Source organism: Maylandia zebra, linkage group LG19 (genome assembly GCF_041146795.1).
Source record: "Maylandia zebra isolate NMK-2024a linkage group LG19, Mzebra_GT3a, whole genome shotgun sequence".
Taxonomy (NCBI): domain Eukaryota; kingdom Metazoa; phylum Chordata; class Actinopteri; order Cichliformes; family Cichlidae; genus Maylandia; species Maylandia zebra.
The window spans coordinates 26,701,575-26,721,038 of record NC_135185.1 but is presented as its reverse complement, the minus strand read 5'-3'; the positions used below and the strand labels follow the sequence as shown (position 1 = coordinate 26,721,038).

Genomic DNA, 19,464 nt, shown 5'->3' with positions numbered 1-19,464 from the left:
TGTGTGTGTGTGTGTGTGTGTGTGTGTGTGTGTGTGTGTGTGTGTGTGTGTGTGTGTGTGTGTGTGTGTGTGTGTGTGTGTGTGTGTGTGTGTGTCACAGTTCTATTCTTTTCCAGAAAACAATGACCTTTTCAAATATGACACAGTTTTACTGTGGGCATAATACAGATGTGATTAACATAAATAAGAGTTAAAGTCAAATAGGCGTAAAGGTCGTCACTCAGGACTAGTCTCGGGTCCACGAGGTGATTTACAACAACTTAATTTGACTGTGTGGAGTAATTTATCTGTGACAGAGCAAGCCGTGGAACTGTGCATGCCGCACGCACATGCAGGCAACAATATGCCATGACTGCACACATCCTATATCTACCCAATCAGTCAAGATGCTTTACAACTTCTGTCAGAGGGCCTAACAGTTCTCATAAATTATAAAGCCATTGTACATGGTGCCAATAACTTTTGAAGGAGAATCTCCACCAAACTGAAGCCAGTTTCTCTTCCTATTATATGTGGACATCAAGACGCAATTCTCCTGAGTTAAAAAAAAAATGTGGAAAAAAGCAGGCCAAATGCTTTGATGGTTGATTTGCTCTTAGAAAACTGTGCCAAAAAACCTTCTAGAATAAAAACTCGTTCACATATTGACATTTTGATGCAAAGCAGGTGGCAGGCAGGTATGATTCTGTTAGAGATAACTTGCATTTCCTATCACATCCCTATTCCCTCCGCTGACTCTCCAGTTATGCTGTGCATCTGTGTCATCTGCAGATCCACTGTGACAGCTGGAGAATATGAGGTATGAATGATGCAGAACAATTCATAAACAGCAACAACAACGCAATGTGATAGGGACAGAAAAATGTGGATGTGGGTCTCAAGTCGGCAAGCAATAACGTGCTGTGATTTATTTCGAATGCCCCCTGTAGTGCCCACTGATATTCTGCAGGGAAATCACTCACTGGAGTGTACGGGGCTGCCTTGCATCCTCTGCTACTATCAATATGAAGATAATTGAAAGAGAATGCATGTATGTACACAAAAATCATGTGCAGCTGTATAAGAGAAACATTTAATCTAACCTCCTGTCTGTTAGATAACTCTGTGCATATGTGAGTGTATATGGATGGCAGATGAGGGAGGTAGGAGGCCCGCTGTTAGCGCTGGATGCAGTGATTTCCTGGACACCGACAGAGCGAACCTCAAACTGAAGGGCAGACAGAGATAACCACCTGCAGGGATTCGCATCCTGCTTTATTTAGTCACCTTCGGAATTTCCTCCAGGGACAGAAGACGATATTGTGAAACCAGTGAATGGTCCTAAAAATCAAAGCCAATGTTCTGTAGGCAATTATAACGAAATTGCTTGAACCAACTGCAAGGCACATTCCCCAAGAAAGGAGAATGTCATTGTTTTGGTTGAGGTTCAGCTAGGTTACTCTCACCTCCATAAAAAGGGGAAAAAAAGTTCATGGTACATTTTTTTCATAATTCATTCAGATATGTTCTTTTTTAAATAATTATATAAAGGCCAGCTCATGTAAAGCCAATTAAAAAAAATTTTTCCTAATGGTAACATAAGTATGTATAATTCTTATTCTGTCTGAATGGTTCAAGATTGCAAACAACATGGGAAATATAAAGAGTGGTGAACAATGCCAGCCCTGAGCATGGCACACCTTGATGTGCAGGTGCCTTTAATACTAGAATAAGTCATCTTAGATTAGGGAGTCAAAAAGAAAAAAAACTCAACCACATGCTCTCCATAAAGCACGCTATAAAGCTCTCCCAGATGTTGAGAGGTGGTTGCGGTTCCAGCGACATGCAATGTCAGGGAGGAACTGGTAATGCCGAGTGTATTAGAGGTCTCTTTATGGGTGCATTAGGTGCTGTGGAGAGGAACATGGGGGCTGCCACTGATCTCCTACCAGGCTTTATGCTTTGATGAACATACCCTTGAAAAACAGGGACATCTGCGACCGTGTTCTGCCGAGCTTGGAAGACGCCTCCCTCTCTTTAGCCTCCTGGAAAACATAAATCCACTTTTCATATCATCATCTAGTCATATTCAATGCATATGAAGCGCTAATCAGTTAATCTGTCAGCTTTCTCCCCTTTCGGTGATATATCAGATTTGTAATACTCTCCCACATATGCAGTAAATCTCTGACAAAGCCCGTGTTTTTGAAATTCAGCGACGGGGCTGCGTGAAGTGAAGAAGTTCACTTGAAAACAGATACCAGGGAGAGTGGAGCACTGAAAGCTTCAGCGCGCTCCCATGTGTCATCTCTCTCCCTACCACTAAACAGTGGCCTAGACAGGAAGCCAGAATAAATTTCCCCAGTTCATTGTCCCCGCTGAGGACTAGCAGAACATCTCAGTCTGATTAATGGCTGTACACTGTCTAATGAACAGTAATTGAATGGTATAATACTGCAGGTCCTTAAAAGCCCAGAGGAGTCGTCTTCCTCCGCTTAGCTCTCTGGAAAAGCAAGGCGGTGACATTGTCTAGAGTTGATTATAGTTGACCTTGCATGTGGAGACTAAGGTCTATGAAATGGCTAACCTAAGCTTCATGGAAGAGCAGCAGGAAAACAGATGAAAGACAAATGCAACGGAGAAAGAAGAGGAATGGATCAATGGTGTGGTCAATATTGATTTGATTTTTTTTATCACAAAATTCTTAAGGAGAGGAAGGCAATTGATCAAGCATACCTAGTTTCATTGGCATTTCCAACAATATTAATTAAGAAAAAATGCTTAGCCGACTGGCTGATAAATCAGCCGATACTGTTAAATCAAAACAAATGATAATTGTGAACACAATATTACACTGGTGAGTACAAATCTACCCTTGTCCACATTTCCTCAAAGTGTATGACATCTACAATACAAACAGAGTAGGCCGTCATGAAATCAATCAGATCCTTAACAGAGTGCACTCTAAAGGAAAAGCCAACCTGCAGAGAGCCCAACAAAAGTCAGTGGAGTGAGTGTAAGAGCAGCTTTGATAAATGTGCATCAAGCTCCAGCCCGCCATCCTTTGCTTCCTAACACCAAGATAGCCTGTGTTCACTCTCAGCGGACATCTCCACTTGGCAGAGACGCTGAATCTCGTTATTCTTTCCTTGGCCTGGACCACACAGGTCAATACCACATGCACAGCACCGCCTCACCGCTGTACTGTCTGCAAATGTATTCACTATTTAAATGCACTGCAATAAATCATTTAAAGCTTCAACTGAAAATGTAATCATGTAATTGAATTTGGTCATCAATATCTACCATATACATGCACGTATACAGAGTACACGGGGCATTTCACGAGCACCGGAGTGGGAGGAAATCTGTCTGGACTCAGCTGAAAGTATGAGTCATAGCAGTGCAGTTATCCCTCATTATTATTCACAGCCCTCTAAATGATGAGGTTGCTGACAACGAGACAGCGACAGCTTGTTTGGCCTCAGTGGGAAAAAACAAGTATGAGTATGCATGAAGGATGATTAGACGTTAGGTAAGGTAAGTCTTACCTGCAGAGCTATTATTTCTGGCTTGACAAAGGCATTTAACTATAATGTAAGTACAGTGCTGATAAAACATTAATGAACATAAACAAATCAAAGTTTGGTAAGGCAGCCGGTCTGATTAAAAGTGCTGACACACTTTTACTGCAAACTAGAGTTATTTTTGCTTAGGATTTGTTCTTTCAGCTAAAATTCCATCTTATGCCACTCTCCATTCGCTGACAGATCAAAAGCTACTTGGCAAGATGATTATTGCAAACATAGCTGAGTCCATACAGGGATTATCATTATTATTATTTCCCATTATCTAATGGTCACTCCACCCCAATCCATAGTAAATCTGAATCAGCAATATTCATGTATGACTAAAAGTGATAAGTAATGAATTAAGCTATTGATGAGGTCTTTAGCCAGGGTCATAACCGACCCCCAGAAGTCAATAATTATCCCACGAAGAATATCTTTATTGCAAAAGTGCATACGGCAGCAAAATCATCACCACACCAAAACATTCCCCTACGGTGTAATTGCCACTGCTTAAAATTATAGTTTTCATTAAAACGAAATGTTCTAGGTTATTGATTGCTTAAATAAGACTCAATATCTTCTCATTTCAAAGCCGAATGAAATTGCATGGAATAGTAATATCACCCAACTATTGTGTGCATTTATCACAGTTACACGGCTTCATATCGCTGTCCCTCGAGGATTATTAGAGCAAAATAAGTTTATTTAAATGAGCGTAATTTCGGGGGGACCACAGATCCGTGCAACAACATCTGTATACACAGCTCACTCGCCACTTCATCAATGTTAATGCGCACAATAACCAGAGTAAAGGACAGACATCAAATACAACTGCATATTATTATTATGGGCCTCTTTTTCAACCATGAAAACTCCATGATTTGCAGTATCTGGGGCGACAGCTTGGCTCTAAACGCGTCCTACAAAAACATAACTGAGACACAGGTAATTTAAATCCTTTGTAGTACTAGTAATGTGTTCTGTACCTTTTAATGTTCCCTTCTGCCCCTTAGAAAGATTGTGTTAGTAAATAGCAAATACACCAAAATAACCATGGAGACAGAAAAAAATGTTACACGTGCATTAAGTGAAAGTATAGTTGCTGAAAGCAGGTCTATGTGACCCTATTACAATTATGGAAATGATCATTACCATAATTGCTGGTTAGACCATTTTTTATGTGACCTAATCCAAAAGGAAATGAGAAAATTGGACATAATAATAAAGTAAAAATGAACTGAATGTGAAATACTAACTGCATTAAACTAATAATAAGTGTACTTACATTTTTCCCGGAATCTGTGGTGGAAGACCTTTGCGTACTCGAGTCATCTGAATCACGGAGGGAGGCCTTGCAGGAACTCGCACAACGATTCCCATCTTCATACTCCTCTTCAACTATCTTGGCCTCAACCTGCAGGGAGGGGGAAAAACACACAAGATCCCCTTTGGCTTACACTGTACTGTAGTGCTGTATTGATTTTACAATATTTATATATTTATGTAGCTTGTTCTGCTGAGCATTCATGAGCCCTTATTCTGAGCAGAAAATAGTATTATACTGTACTAGAAGTATATTCGCAATTCCGTTTGATGTTGGGAAACATACAGAAAGGTAAAGCTTAATAGGAAGAACACCGATGGGGGGGAGAGAGGTTACTAAAGCTGCAGGCACGTCTTTCATCTAACCCTTTCATTTTACATCAAATGCAAACAGCTTGTTGTGATGATCAACTTGTATACTTTAGTGTGTCTCCAATGACGAGCTGTAAAAATTATAATAACTGACATATAAAGCGTAATAAAATCCGCAAGGAGCCAAGGAGCTTTACATGTTTCTCCATGTTCACGTGGGTTATGTTTTTCTCTGGCAGTGCTGTGTTTTCACACTCAAATCACTTCTTATTTCCTGTCTGATATCAGGCCAAGCTGTTAAATAACTGCGAGCTTTAAGGACCTCATCAGACTGTAGCGCTACAGTATGGGATTATGTTTTACCTGATCAATTGGCAGATCCACCTTCAACTGGCGGTCTTCCTGCACCTCTGCTGCTCCTGCCATCTCACTCCTTTTGTTTTGTGCATTGAACACGCTGCCCTCTGAGAAAAGTGATTAATCACAATTACCTCATCTGCTGGCAGTCGCCGTCTCATTCTTCTACACACTCGCTTTCTCTCTCCTCTCTACTCCTGTTCAACTTCACAAGAGATCAATGTTGCTGTCAAGCCATTTATTTATTTATAGTGGTCCCCCAGACTTAAGGGCCACAGAAAGCCACAGCTGCCCTGCCACAAATATGGCCAGCCGGCGTGAACTTTTGGTCCAGGGTTACATCCTGACAGTGACAGGCTGCTCTTGATGCATGTGGGGACGTGCCTCATACAGCAACGTCACCCTTGTAAACAAATTCCTTTTCGTCTGCTAGATCTGATACGGCGTAGAATGTGAATAATGAAACATGCTCTTGAACTTAAATCTACTTCAATTGCCCTAAGTAATTTAATTTAAATAATAAATAACCACACATGCAAGATTTATCATCGAAAACACTAAAAGACAATGTAAACAAAAAATGCCTCTGCTTCATGTGTTAAGTGAAAAGAGACATTTACACAACCACAAAAAAGCTTAGAATTACTTTTTTGTCTAGAAATCTATAAAAAGTCTTAAATCTCTGACCTCATTCCAGATTAATCTTGTGAACACTGCACAGAGCTATTGTCTGTATGAAGGGTTTTAAGAGCTGATATAATTATAAAGAAGACATAAAACTTTGCTTTTTAACTTTAGGGACTTTGCTAATGTGGTTACAGATACAGTAGTAAGCAGAAATGTGTCCTGAGAACTGAGTATCTCAGTCACAACATATGAAATCATGGCAGGATTCAAACAGTAGCAATTAGCCTGCAAATGCTACCATACCAGTATGTGTTTTTCAAGTGAAGCAATCGTACTACTGCGCACAGATGGCACAACAACAACTGCATGAGTAGATACAGACAGTGTTATTATTATTGATATACTGAGTATCACATTTAAAGCACACAAAGAATATTTGTCTTTACTTCTGTCAGTGTTGCTTAAGATTAATAACTCATTACCATCTTGATTCCTGCATCAAGAGAAAATAAGAGCATTTTTGTTTCCCCCTAGATAGTTAACCAGGCTTTCAGGATACGTATTCAACAAAATGGCCTGATTGAATTCATCTATGATTTAAGCCCCCTTGATAGTGTTTGAAGTCTTTTTCTTTATTAATATTCACAGAAAAGAGCAGTGTTCCTTTGAAACGGCGCACAGCTCTGTTCTGTTTGGACTTAAAAAGAACAGGCTGAGATTCCAAAGAAATCTCCTTCACCTGCCAAATGGCAGATTTTCTGCATTATCAGCACAGACTAGGAGTTACATCTCTTTACTTACACACACAGAAGACTTACAAATGTACAGTTGCAAACACAAACATGCTTTACACAAAGCGCATAGATGGTCTTCAAAATCCAACAGGTTTCTTTCTGTCATCATAGCGAAGAAGAAAGTGTTGAAGAACAACAACAACAACAAAAAAGAAAGAAAACAAAAACTCTGCGGACAGAGGGGCTAGAGAGCGAGGCAGTAAAGACAATATTTCTATAGTGCTCTGCTTACCCACTGGGGGGAAGAGAACTGGGTTCTTGGACACCTGCCCTTGTTGTTTGGTTCTCTCTGCCTTGGCTGTGAGTTTCTTTGTCTGGCCCCTGGCTGTGTGCTCAAGGTCTTCTCCAGAGCTTGTCTGAGCAAACCACATGGAGGTACAAAAGAGAGGAGAGCAGAGAGGCCCGGATTAAGGTATATGTCCTCACATTCGGTCTGTGATTCATCATTGACTTATCGCTCATTTTGTAAAGAGGAAGAAGTAAAACAAGAAAACAAGACAGGAAGGCTTGTTTCTCCTCTTTTTTCAGCAGCTTTTTTACATTTTCCATTGACCTCAATTTTTCATGAGCTGATATGTTTTGTAACTCCCCGCTGACTCCTACTGTATTGAATTCATCTGGTTCCAATACATCCCGTGCACAACCTATCAATCACTAGGGAGCGTGACAAACTAATCATTTATTGATGAAATAGGGCAGCCATGAATTTCTAACTGCATTTGTCTTATTTATCAACCCAGATCAAACAATGAAAATCCAAACAAGCTTAAAGGGAAAGGGAGGGAGTCGTAGGGAATAACTTATTCTTCAGCAGCAGACAGCAGAAGGTTATTGATGGGGAGGGGAGGAAAAAAAAGGTTTGGGACTCAGTTGCATGGTGGGAGAGCAAAGGAGTGAGAGAGGAAGAGAAGAGAGAGAGAGAGCAGTGGGGAGAGTTCAGTGATGTTCAGACAGCAGGGTACACATCTGAATTAATGCTTCCACAAAAGGCAATTTTCTCCTCGCAGGCTCCTCATCCCCTCCGCAGGTAGCAAGGTGAGGTATGTCTCCCTTACAGAGAATGAGAGACACAGACATAGAGATCGAGAGAGAGAGCTGACTTAATGTGACTTTTCAGCTACAGTGCTCTTTACTGCAGGATCCCTGGGCTGGCTCGGGGGATAGTGTAGTGATCTCGGGCTTCCACCAGAATACACTTCTGGCAGTGGTGTTTGCAAGCTCACTAACATGGAGTCCGGGGAATAGCGGCGTTGTTTCTGCACTTGTTTGCTTACTTTAATGCAGAGGCAAAGTCTGTTGATATTCTTTTGAATTTATACAGCCGTTAGTGGGCTGAGGGAGGAAAAAAAAAGTAAAAGAACAAAAGAAGTGTGAAGTTTGTCTGCTATATTCAGAGGAGGAGAGTTGAAAGAGAGTTCATGTTCTAGCGCGGCGGTGTCCGCGGCCGCATGAGATCAAAGACAAAGGAGCAGTGGCACCGTCGCGGTGATAAGCTGCTAATTCAGCTCCTGTAACCTCGGTTCATCTGCGAGTGATGTGAAACAACTTTGCGATAAAGTTTTAAATCAAACTCTATCTGGCCCATCAAATATTGAGCAGCTTGTTTTCTTGCTTGCGGTGAGATGTAAATAGATGGTATTTAAATAAACCGAGCTCAATCCAAAGCTGTCTCGCTCAGGGAGAGTGGCAAGCAGGGCACAGGGGAGGAGAAAGCAGAGGACGAGGGGTGCTGAAGGAGCCGGAAGATTGCAAAAACAAGCAGCAGCAGAAGTAGAGACATGGCAGTGGAAAAGCTGAGGTCATACAGTATAGCCTCTCGGTCTGCATTACATATCTACAGTACCAGGTCCTGCGGGAGCAGACAACTGTGTGTGTCATCAGGCTCCAGAGACAGAGAGAGAGAAAGACAAAGAGAGTGCTAGAGTTAGTGTGAAGGGGGCTCAGGAGGGCTGGACAGCAAGTAATCTGTGGCTCTCTCGTGTGGCCAAAGACTGGAGTCAACAAGAGGACACGGTGATATGATAGCCAGGGGAAAAAAGGGGGTCCTAAACAATTGGACTGACCAGCCTCCAGCCATACTGACTGTGATATCAGTCTGAGCCACTCCCAGGGCCGAGTCCTCAGTGAGTAGACACACTGGCAGCAGCGAGGGGGTAAAGTCTTCCTCGGGGCATTGCTATTTCCCCTAACCAATGAGCTCATACATGGGAAACAGAGGAAACGAGGAGAAGCAGCAAATCATCAATGATGTCAGAAAGCACAGATATTAAAGGTTTAGTCAGCCTTTCTGGGCTTTTTTTTTTTCTTTATGTGGAGCACATATAAAGCACTGCTTAACTGCCATAATAACGATTGCCATAATAACTAAGTGTACTGCACGATGCACGCCGTTGTTCTCTTTTTCGCTTTGTCTCTTTGTATTCCTCTCTCCCCTATTAATCTTCTCTTTATGCTATGTCTACCTCAAAAGTTTCTACCTCATCATGTCTGTAAAACACTTAACTCAGCATATACAGCATGCTTGCTTCCAATGGGAACACGATGTGCTGGAGAGTTTCATTATTACACTCTGCAGAGCTGTCAGTTTAGTCGGTGGTTGCTCCACACCAGATGTCCCGTCCAGCAGTGCAGAAACGGGTCCGCCGCCGGTGCGGACAGGACAGACACGGCTCCCGTGCAGAGCAAGGTTACATTTTACACAACCTCAGTGGGCATGTTTAAAGGGTCTTTTTTTACGGGCGTTTCAAATCAGACTGCTGTTGTTTTGTGAGGTCAAACTGAAATTAATGATGGACACGACCCTATAAATGTATGTGTAATCAGTAAGCTAAACAGCTGACAGATCAAGACAGATTGGGTAATTTTTTGTCACTTGCATATCTCCCCCTCTGAAAGGCCCTTATTAACTGGTCAGATCATGTTTACAAATTCATGAGGGATCAGACACAGAGGCGAGGAAAGTAAAATGTGGCAGCCTCATGTCTAGTGAATGACTAACACTACACTGAAACGAAGGATGCAAAACACAGGCATAGCTCTGTCTCTGTCTCCACCTCATGGTACTAAGTGAAATGGCAAAAGTTGTGGTTGTTGTGTCTTATTAGCTAATGTATCAGATAAGCAAAGTTGCGTAACAATGTAATTTTCATCTACTGCTTTATGGCTGCATAGCTGTTAATATAATGAAGAGATCTTTTATATATAACTAATAAATATTCAAATTATTTCTAAATTCAAAGGCAATCCAATGCAGATAAAGCTGGAGATAAAGCAAGGGACATTTTTCTATATCTAACAAAAATTGACATCTGCCAGAGCACTGTCATCTTTCATGGTTATAAAAATCACATGTCAGGCACATTTGTCACAGTGGGGCCCATCTCTACCTAGACCTGCTGAGTGGGCATGTTCTCATCTTCATCACGTGATTTGGTGTTCATCTCGGGCCCACAGCAGCGCAATCCCCGTATGGGTTCGCAGCATTTCACTGTCAACTTAATCACAATACAAATAGTCCCAGCTCTTGTTTGAATAAGAGATTTCTTTTTCTTTTAGTTTGCTGTAAACGAAGTCCCCCTTGTGCATATGATCTGTCTATGAGGCTCACTGCACTTGATCAAGTGGGCCAGCCTGTCTCTGTGGGAATTACCCATCAAACTGGAAAGCAACGGTAACTCAATGCCTCCTGCAGACAGTGATTGATGATAGTGGTGTTTCATAACGAATTGCGCCCCCACAACAAGTCTCACACGTGGGAAATGTTAATTGAAATGCTGTGTGTGCAAAGATACGCTTTTCAACTGTGAGTCTAACAAAGTGTTACAACAATGACCCGGAGGGAGTTCAGGGGGAAAAGGGTACCAATTTAGCACGTTAGGAGAACGTGAAGGACCAGATGGCAAAGTGCATCAACACTCACCACATTCTTTGCACATCTTTTGATTTTGGTACTGGGCAGGATGCCTTGGCTGCAGGGAAGAAAAGGAAAAACAATACTGACAAACACATTTTTGCTTTCTTTATCGAAATAAAATCAAATCCAGTGTTTATTCTGGACATATAGAAAAAGCCATGAAAGATCACATCTCGTACCCTTCAGTCATGTTATTTTCCCTAAGCAAATCCCTCCTGGGGACACACTGGTAATATGGGAGAGCCTTAAACTTTTCTGAACCGACTGCAACATAGTAGTGGTTGTTCTCCAGTTCAGTGGGACCGGAGACAGGGTGTCCATTTAATGTGCAAAGCCTGAAAGCTCAAATAAAGAAAAACAACTCACTGCAGTAATGTTTAGTGATAGTTTCAGCTACGTCTTTGCCTGAATGAAATCTATTGAATACATCACAACCACACATGGTCTCGATCTCTAATTAATTGCAAAAGTCCCTCTACTCTCCTTCCCAAGTATCATTTTTCTGCATTTAAATTGACTGTAAAGTGTCCACTAATCACATTACGTTCTAAATTAGAAGGCAAGAGGAAAACAACCTTCACTGATACTCCAGTTAACTAGTTTAAAAATGATGTATGACTAAATGTCCTGACATTACCTGAAAACAGCACCCGTGCGAAGACGCACTTTCTCTGTCACCATAGCTAAAACGTTTTCCCAGCTTCTAAGGGTATACTTTGGGATCCGTATTCGAGCCGGAGGAACCAGCACTTCTCCGTTGGTGAAGACACTATGAAACAAAACACGACACACAAAGATCCATGAATAAATAAATGGAATTGTTTCTTGCATTGCACAGCACGGCAGAGAACATTATTCTTTTAACACCGTGGAAAAATATGTATGCAGTTTAAAATCAATACTCACTTTATTGTGCAAGACTCATCAGCAGTTCTCTTCCAGCGGGCAGAAACTACTATCCTGCTGTGAACAACAGGTTGGATCTGAAAATTTCATAAAGGAGGAACTGAGTGGGGGTTTTTTTTTCAGCACGTCACTCAAAATCTAATCTTATGTGTCTCGACAGGACCTTCATGAGCAACTTAGATTTTAAGGATGTCATCAGCATTCAGGCAGAATGGTTAAACTTAAAACAAGGACACATGAAAAAAGTTTCACTATAACTGACCACACACACAAAACATTGCTCCTACCTGTTCTTTTTTCTTATTCTGTGGCTTCTTGGCTGCTATTTCACAATAACTTGAAGGCAATAAAAAAATCAAATTACCTTTAGGTACAAGGAAACTTATGCAAGGATGTGGGAGTAAGGCATCTTTAGATCTGATAAAACTAATTGAAATCAAATAGTTATATATGTAAAAGTATGCTCAAGATCAGTGCTCTGCTGACTAGACTAAAATACTGGGTCCAAAAGATCACATTTAAAGACAGATTAGACTTTATTTAAGATAAGCTGACATATTCAGAGCGTTTTAATGAATATTAAGTACCAGCCTAGTCAAATCCCCTTGCCAACAAATGAAGCTAAAGAAAAAACCTGTAGATTCCAGTATATACAAGTAAACTCAGACAGGACACCCCTAAAACATGACACTTACTTCAGTTTCTTGAACGCCTCATTTCCGGCCGCGACATACTCACTCCCGTGCTGAAGGTCATCCAGATGGTGAACTTGGTGGCCTTGTGTGGCGGTGTAGAGCCTCCTCACAGCGCCAAAAGGTGCTTCAATCCCTTTGGTCAGAGATGTCAAAAAGTTGTCAAAGTATGGCACGTACCGCGGATTCACAACTACTTTCCTGCCGGGAAAATAGGCATCTCCGTTCCTGTAGACGACGATTATTTTTGTGGGTGGCAAGTCACTTCTCCCTGTTGTGCTGGGCATACTTGTGTTAGCTAATGGGAACGATTTCAAACAACAAACAGCGGTGGCCCTTGGTGTCAGAAGTTAATGTGTCAGCTCTGTTGGCCTCCGGAGACGTAACTGGAGACAGCTTCTCAGTTCTTCCACATGAGAGGTGTAGTATTAAGATACGTATCCACGTCTTCGTCGTGTCTTCTATTGTGTAGCTAAGGTTAATTTAGTGTTCGATACCAAACCTCTGGTGCTACCAAGGCAACCAGTGGGGTGACCCCAGTGGGTTTTACATATTTAGCTAAACCGCTCATAGGTCTGTATTAAAAAACAAACAAACTCATTTTTAATTTTCATTACCAGCTGGCTGATTCAATCTCATGGTATTTAACGAGAAACTAATTGACAGAACACAGCGGTGAATTTCATTGCTTAATAAATTTATTAGGCCACTACCCAATGTAAAGTACGCTGTAACAAAGCATATGTCGTTTATTTTTTATTATTGTTATTATCTTCATTTTTTAGATCCCAAATTGCTGTTATTTACTTTCATTCCTGAACAGACAGAAATGTTATGGTGAATTCAATTCAGTACTTTTTAGCTTTAAACGTGTTTTCAACACATTTCTATTTTCCCCCTTTTTTTCTTACGTTTATGGCATATTATAAATGGGAGTAACTGCGGGTTCGGAATCTTGCCCAAGGATACTTTCGCATGCATAATAACTTTTTTAAGCACTGTACATCCTTTTGGGATGCAGTTTTTTCCCAGGTTTAATCCGCTAATATAAAACACATTTACTGTTTGACTCCAATCTTCTCTCAGTGTTTATTTATATACACTCATAACATATGTAAATGTTGAAAATAATGAAATCTACACATAATAAATATAATAGAAAGCCAAAGAAGTGTATTCTTTTTTGAAGAAAACATGTATCCCATTCAAATTTTTGACAGACTCCTATTGTATATTACAACTGTAGCAGAGTGACTGCAGCCCCTTCACTTTTAGACAGAGCTGTCCAAACTGTTTACTACAAAGGTAACCAGAGATTGCTGCAACAATGGCACTTAATTGGTTTATGGCGGACAACTCCTGGTCAATTAAATACATAATTCATCTCAGCATTAATTATTCATTTCTTAAGGGACTGGTGTTCTGCTTTATTAGGAGAAATGCATCATGCATATTCAAATTCCTCTTCTTAGAGGGATGCAATAGGATATCATCTCAGCTGGGACACCCATCCTAAAACAATAGCTGCCAGGGCCGCAAGACATCTCCTATTAGTCACACAACCAAACCGTTGGAGGATTTTCAAAGATGAAAATGTCAAACTAATCTAAGGTATGTTATATCTTGTTTCTGTCATTCAGCAAACAATAGGCTGTCATATTATTGTCATGTGTAATCTGTTATTTTTATTTTAAACTTTAGGTGGCAAATTATTTTTATATAAAAAAAAAACTGACAGCATTAATTTAACACTACAAATCGAGAATATGTCAATGTGCTTAGTATGTGATCAGGTTTTAGACACTGCATCAAATGGTTTTCAGAATTTTATGCAAAGTCATAAAAGTCTCCAGCAATTAGTTCTTATCAGTTCTTAGCCAGGATACATGTCGTAGGGTAACTGTGATTCAAATTGTGCTTAGCCAAAGTGTGATATGTCATGTCAGGAATCAAGGGGAAGCAGTGGGTGAGTTTCCTTTGGCGCTCTTAAAGGTCAGTGCCATCCATTTTAAAACTCCCATTTATTACAGCACACTAAGGTGCAGAGTGAATGTTATAAAGATGTAAGGTGACTCCGGTGTAATTGCATTGCTCGCTGGATAATACATGAGAACCTTACCGTGTTCACTCGTTAGGATGTTTGCATACTTCAGAAGGACATTGTCGCAATGATTTGACTTTGATATGATTCATGTTTAACATATTTAGCACATATACCAATTACTGCTTGGTATTTATGCAGTGCTACAGAACAGCCTAAAATCAACCTAATAGAAGAACAACTGTAAACATTAAAATTAATGAATTTCCTGGCTTCTGCACTTTTAGCATGACAGTTATTGTTTTTTTGTAACACCTGTGCTTTCCTTAACATAACAGATAAAATGTGGAGCAGCCACTGACTTCAGTCCCCTGTAAGGGATTTTTGCTGTAAGATGAGCTTTCGCCCACTGGGTGGCGATGGTCCATGTGGAAATTACAACAGAAAAGTAATTATTTTGTTATTTTACAATAATATTAAATGGGTCACTTTAATGATTAAAACATAATGTAAGCCATATAAGTATTTTGCGACATGCATGTATACATGTTCATGGTCGCCAGTCTATTGACGGGCTAACTCACAGAGACAAATAGCTGTTCACACTCACATCTGACCAATTCAGAACCAGCAGTTAAACTAGCATGCACGTCGTTGGACTGTGGGAGGAAGCCTGGACACCAAGAGCCCAACTTCTGCACACAGAAGCCAGCCAGTGGATTCAAACCGAGAACCTTGTTTCTGTGAGGTAGTAGTGTTAACTCCTGCAGCTTTGTGTTGCATCATTTATCGTATATTTCTTCCATAAGTTTGCTTTAACTGCTGCAGTAAATAAGCGCAACTAGTTCAAGAGCAAAAACTAATGTGCAAAAAAATTATTTTTAAACTATGTATAAATGTTTATTGCACAGCACATGAATGTGGAATGCATGCTGTATTCTGTTCATCTGATTAAATTCACTCAACTGGAATGTCTTTTAATTGTATTTTTTTTTCTACACAATCCACAGCTCTCTATATTTGCTTATTTACACTGTTTGTCTATCGTACTGCTACAAATACTGCTCAGTGGATTTTCTGAATTAAATAAAAACTCAGTTCCTGGCATGCTTTTGGAAACACTAATTTATTTCAGTATGTATCAAGGACGTAAAAAAAAAATTTACAAACATTTGGATATTTTGTATGTTCAGAAAATAAATAGCTTATTAGCTCATAAGCAAAAAGGAAGTTGAAAGTATACTACTTTGCACAACTTGCGTATCATTTCGTATTCATATTTACAGATAGAGGATACAGCAAAATAATAAGATTACAGTTTTTGCTCCATTACATTTGTCCAGTCTGCAGTCTGTTTAACATATACTGGCCTCAGATGTTGTCCTTGTCAAATTCACAAACAAAATACATTGTCGGGTGGCACGCCACATCAGTCCACTCCCCAGAGGTCACCATCTCAGCACAGTCCTCATCATCATAGGCATTGTTGGGTTCTCCTTTTCTCCATTTGCTGAAAGTGGTCATGGGAGAGTGATCTACGTAGGTGAAAACACCTTCGCGCTCGAGGTCATGAATGCCAATGTAAACTCTGCTCAGGCCAGCGTCGGTTATATACCCTGCGATGGCTGCGTTTGCTCCCTCATCCTTCGGCATGACCAGGTGCCCTCCCCTCGTCTGGCAGTAGCCCTCAGCCTCGGTGTAGCGCTTCGCTTCCTTCACCAACAGATAGACTTTACTGTCTGTTTCCTTAATGCCAGCAACAGCTGCAGGGGAGGGCAGTGCTGAAAAATGAGCACTTGTATTTCTATAAATTTCACATTGACATGCCCGCATTTTCAATTCTATAGGACAGGAAATCAGCAAAATACCAAAACTGATAAATATTTTTTTTAAAATACAAAAGCATTTTTAAAGACTGCAAATCTTTTACCATTTTTAATGAATTTTAGTTCTGAGGAAAGCTGAGCCACAAGAATGTCCATTTCTCCAATCATCCTTCTAATTGGCGCACACTCACAGGGAACCCCTGATAAGACAAAAATGTGTGGGACTATCACAAAGTTGACTTTATTCATTTACAGATGTGTCTGTCTAATCCTGCTGCCATCTGTTTGACAAACAAAATAAGATGGTTTTAGAACCCACCTGGCTCTCCGTCTGGGCCCCTTGTACCAGGGTCACCTGGATCTCCCTTGGATCCTGCGTCAGAGATGTAAATATTTATCAATCATAAAAACACACTAAACAAATAATTGATGCATTCCTGAAAAAGTGTGCAGACAGTACATCTCTGCTTCTTATAGCACCTTTCATTCCACTTGGGCCAACTTTTCCATAACGTCCCATAATGCCTTTGTGTCCTTTGACCCCAGGTGGACCTAAAAAGAATGCAACATGAGTAAATTGTTCATATGAAGATAGAGACATACTGTATATCTTATAGTCAAGACAAACTTAAAACAGCACAAATGAAAGCAAAATTATATATATTAAACAATAAATCTTTACTTTCACTAAAGGTTAATTAATTAAAATGATGAATATGCTTCAGAGAACACCCTTCACTCCTCATTAAGGTCTTCCATAAACACTTGTCCACAGCTCTGGATTCCACAAACCATTTCTCATTTGACCTCTTACCCTAATATAAACACTTGACCATTTCTGGATGGCCTGGTAGTGATGTAACGGCACATTATCAGCCCGAGAAATGTGATCTTTACCCCAGTTTTTCTTGTATTAGTGGTAGTAATGAGAAAATGAGGAGATCTATAAATGTGGGCATGTGGAAAATATTCTCTCTTTAAAGATTTGCATTTTAGGGGAATGCACTTTTACTCACAAAACAAACAAACACATTCTATAATATATTTTTTTGGTGCAACTGAATAAAATATACCAGTCTCCCCTGGCGGACCAACTCTTCCTGGTCTCCCAGGTGCTCCCTTTTGTCCTTTTTCTCCGGGTTCTCCTTTTAGAGCAGAAGAAAAACAATTATTATATCAGATAGAGTCTATTCTTGGTTTTTAAGGTGTCTGGTATGCATTTTGTAAGAAAGAACAAAGAGCTACATGCCTTTGAGTCCAGGGACAAGGATCTGAACAGTGCAAGACTCCTCTGGCAAGTGTTGTCCATATGATGTCTGCATTGGTAATAAACTCATCACTACAGACATTAGTATCATTGGCAGTAACAGTTTCTCACCGGTCATTCTTCTACATGGGATGATTAGGGGGCTATGCTGGAGAAACAAAACAATTTAAAGAAATGCTAATATAAAAAAATCATTCATAAAAAGCAAGGCTTGGTTTATATGTATCTGTATATTTCAGAATTAAAATAGTGGAATTAGAAGTGAGAATTTCCTTCCACTGAAAATAAATAAAAAAGAGACTGCAAAGCTGCATTTAGAACTACATTTGCATAAACCAAGTACACACACACAGCTTTTTAGTAACTCTAAGAAAGCGTTTTTACTTGAAAACTATACAGTATTTCAAAATCGGAAACGCCTACCTTTAGAAGTATTTTCCAGACAGAAGTAAAAAAGTAATGCCGATGTCCAAAGATTTGCAGGAGCTTTGAGTGCTGGTGGTCCTACAAGAGCATTTCATGTTCCTCTACACAGGCACCACAGAATGTGTGTGATAGGACTTTTGTAAACAGTTCACAGATAAACTCCAAAGCATTTGGGCTCCCCACAGATAATTAGCTGGGAAAGCGATCAAGAGATTGACAGCAAAGAGGCCTGATAAATATACTGACTCAACTTTTTAATGCTATCAGATAATTGGGAGAGTTAAATATATAATGCATTTTACAGAGCTAGCATGCACATTGATTTAGTAACAAGGTAGCATCTATTATTTTAGCAAGTCGCTGTAGTATTTTGGTTTGTATACAAACCAGTAGTGGTGATTATCATTACATATGCTGTGGTCCATATGAAATGGTTACAAGGAGAGTTGTTTTTTTATGTTATGTCTATCATATGATGTTATTTATTTAACATTAAGGATTTAAATCAAAGGTGTAAAACATAAGGCTCGGGGGGCACATTTGGCCCAGGAAAGACTCCAATCTGGCCTGCTAGAGAGCTTTGGAAAATGTGAGAGAGGGCATCGATTTCTACGTTTTTACTGTTTTGTCATTGCTTTTACAGTTTTTCCTACTGATAAAGAGCTCTCCCATCGCTAACCATACTATACCAGAGTAATTAAATAATTGATTAAAAAAAATAACAGTTAAAACACAGAAGAGTGCCTGATTTTTCTCTAGCTGCTGTAAATGTTTTGCAGTGAGTCCACAGAGGAAAAACTATTTTGTGAATTTCTGTGAATTACTCTTCTATTATTGTAATTACTACCATAATTTTTTCTGTAACATTACACATGTCTTTATTTGTGTGGACAGCTTTCTTTCATTTACTACAGCAATATCTCTTTATCCTGTAGCAAAATTGAGACAGCCGTTAACTGTTTAATGTATGTGGCCCATGATGCAAAATGAGTTTGACCTCCCTAAATTAAATTGTTTAAATAACTTAACAAATAATTTCATAAAATAACAACGAGAAAGTATCAAAATAAAAACACTATTTTTTTAACACAGAAAACGTTGAGTCCTCACCTTCTACAAAAAACCTTCCTTTAGCTTCAGTGGAGGATTTCACTTTATGCCATGCATTCTTTCTATAAGTATACCAAGTTCCATTCACTACACATTTCCTACAAGCATGTGGGTTTGAAATTATTGTTTATTTGTGTTTTGCTTAACTCTGTGCTCCTTGGTGTCTCTATTTCTCTCATTTCCTCCAGTGTGCACTGGGATTCTCGCCATCATGAACCTTCTAGTGCATCCCTTCCATGTGAACTGTAATTACATGGGATATGGTTGCTTATATGCCATATGAGCACATGGGGGAGACATTGTCCATCAGGCAAAGCAG

At 39.9% G+C, this 19,464-nt stretch overlaps 2 protein-coding genes across 8 annotated transcripts in view; both read right to left on the bottom strand.

The window, feature by feature from the left end:
• Window positions 1-12,978, bottom strand: part of dcdc2c (doublecortin domain containing 2C) — a 40,358-nt gene extending 27,380 nt beyond the window's left edge. For 3 of the 6 annotated variants that reach the window (XM_076877753.1, XM_076877751.1, XM_076877752.1), the window contains exons 1-9: window positions 12,479-12,978; window positions 12,071-12,119; window positions 11,784-11,860; window positions 11,515-11,646; window positions 11,057-11,212; window positions 10,884-10,932; window positions 7,197-7,320; window positions 5,550-5,650; window positions 4,837-4,965 (exon numbers count right to left, since the gene is read on the bottom strand). In XM_076877753.1, the coding sequence (XP_076733868.1) occupies window positions 4,837-4,965; window positions 5,550-5,650; window positions 7,197-7,320; window positions 10,884-10,932; window positions 11,057-11,212; window positions 11,515-11,646; window positions 11,784-11,860; window positions 12,071-12,119; window positions 12,479-12,762 (1,101 nt within the window). In that variant the 5' untranslated portion in view covers window positions 12,763-12,978. Of the gene's footprint in view, window positions 1-1,954; window positions 2,025-4,836; window positions 4,966-5,549; window positions 5,651-7,196; window positions 7,321-10,883; window positions 10,933-11,056; window positions 11,213-11,514; window positions 11,647-11,783; window positions 11,861-12,070; window positions 12,120-12,478 lie in introns of all 6 variants that reach the window. The other 3 variants (XM_076877750.1, XM_004540488.3, XM_076877754.1) reach the window with 2 other exon arrangements.
• Window positions 12,979-15,631: 2,653 nt separating this feature from the next.
• colec11 (collectin sub-family member 11) lies at window positions 15,632-18,147 on the bottom strand. Of its 2 annotated transcripts, none has more exons than XM_004540486.4 (7): window positions 18,033-18,147; window positions 17,592-17,757; window positions 17,416-17,487; window positions 16,823-16,894; window positions 16,662-16,715; window positions 16,447-16,542; window positions 15,632-16,297 (listed from the first exon to the last, which is right to left on the bottom strand). In XM_004540486.4, the coding sequence occupies exons 2-7, from the start codon at window positions 17,725-17,727 to the stop codon at window positions 15,888-15,890; spliced, it is 840 nt and encodes a 279-aa protein (XP_004540543.1). In that variant the 5' UTR covers window positions 17,728-17,757; window positions 18,033-18,147; the 3' UTR covers window positions 15,632-15,887. The 2 variants fall into 2 exon arrangements, with proteins under 2 accessions (XP_004540543.1, XP_004540544.1); XM_004540487.4 differs by having other exon boundaries at window positions 15,632-16,279.
• Between the last annotated feature and the right edge of the window lie 1,317 nt (window positions 18,148-19,464).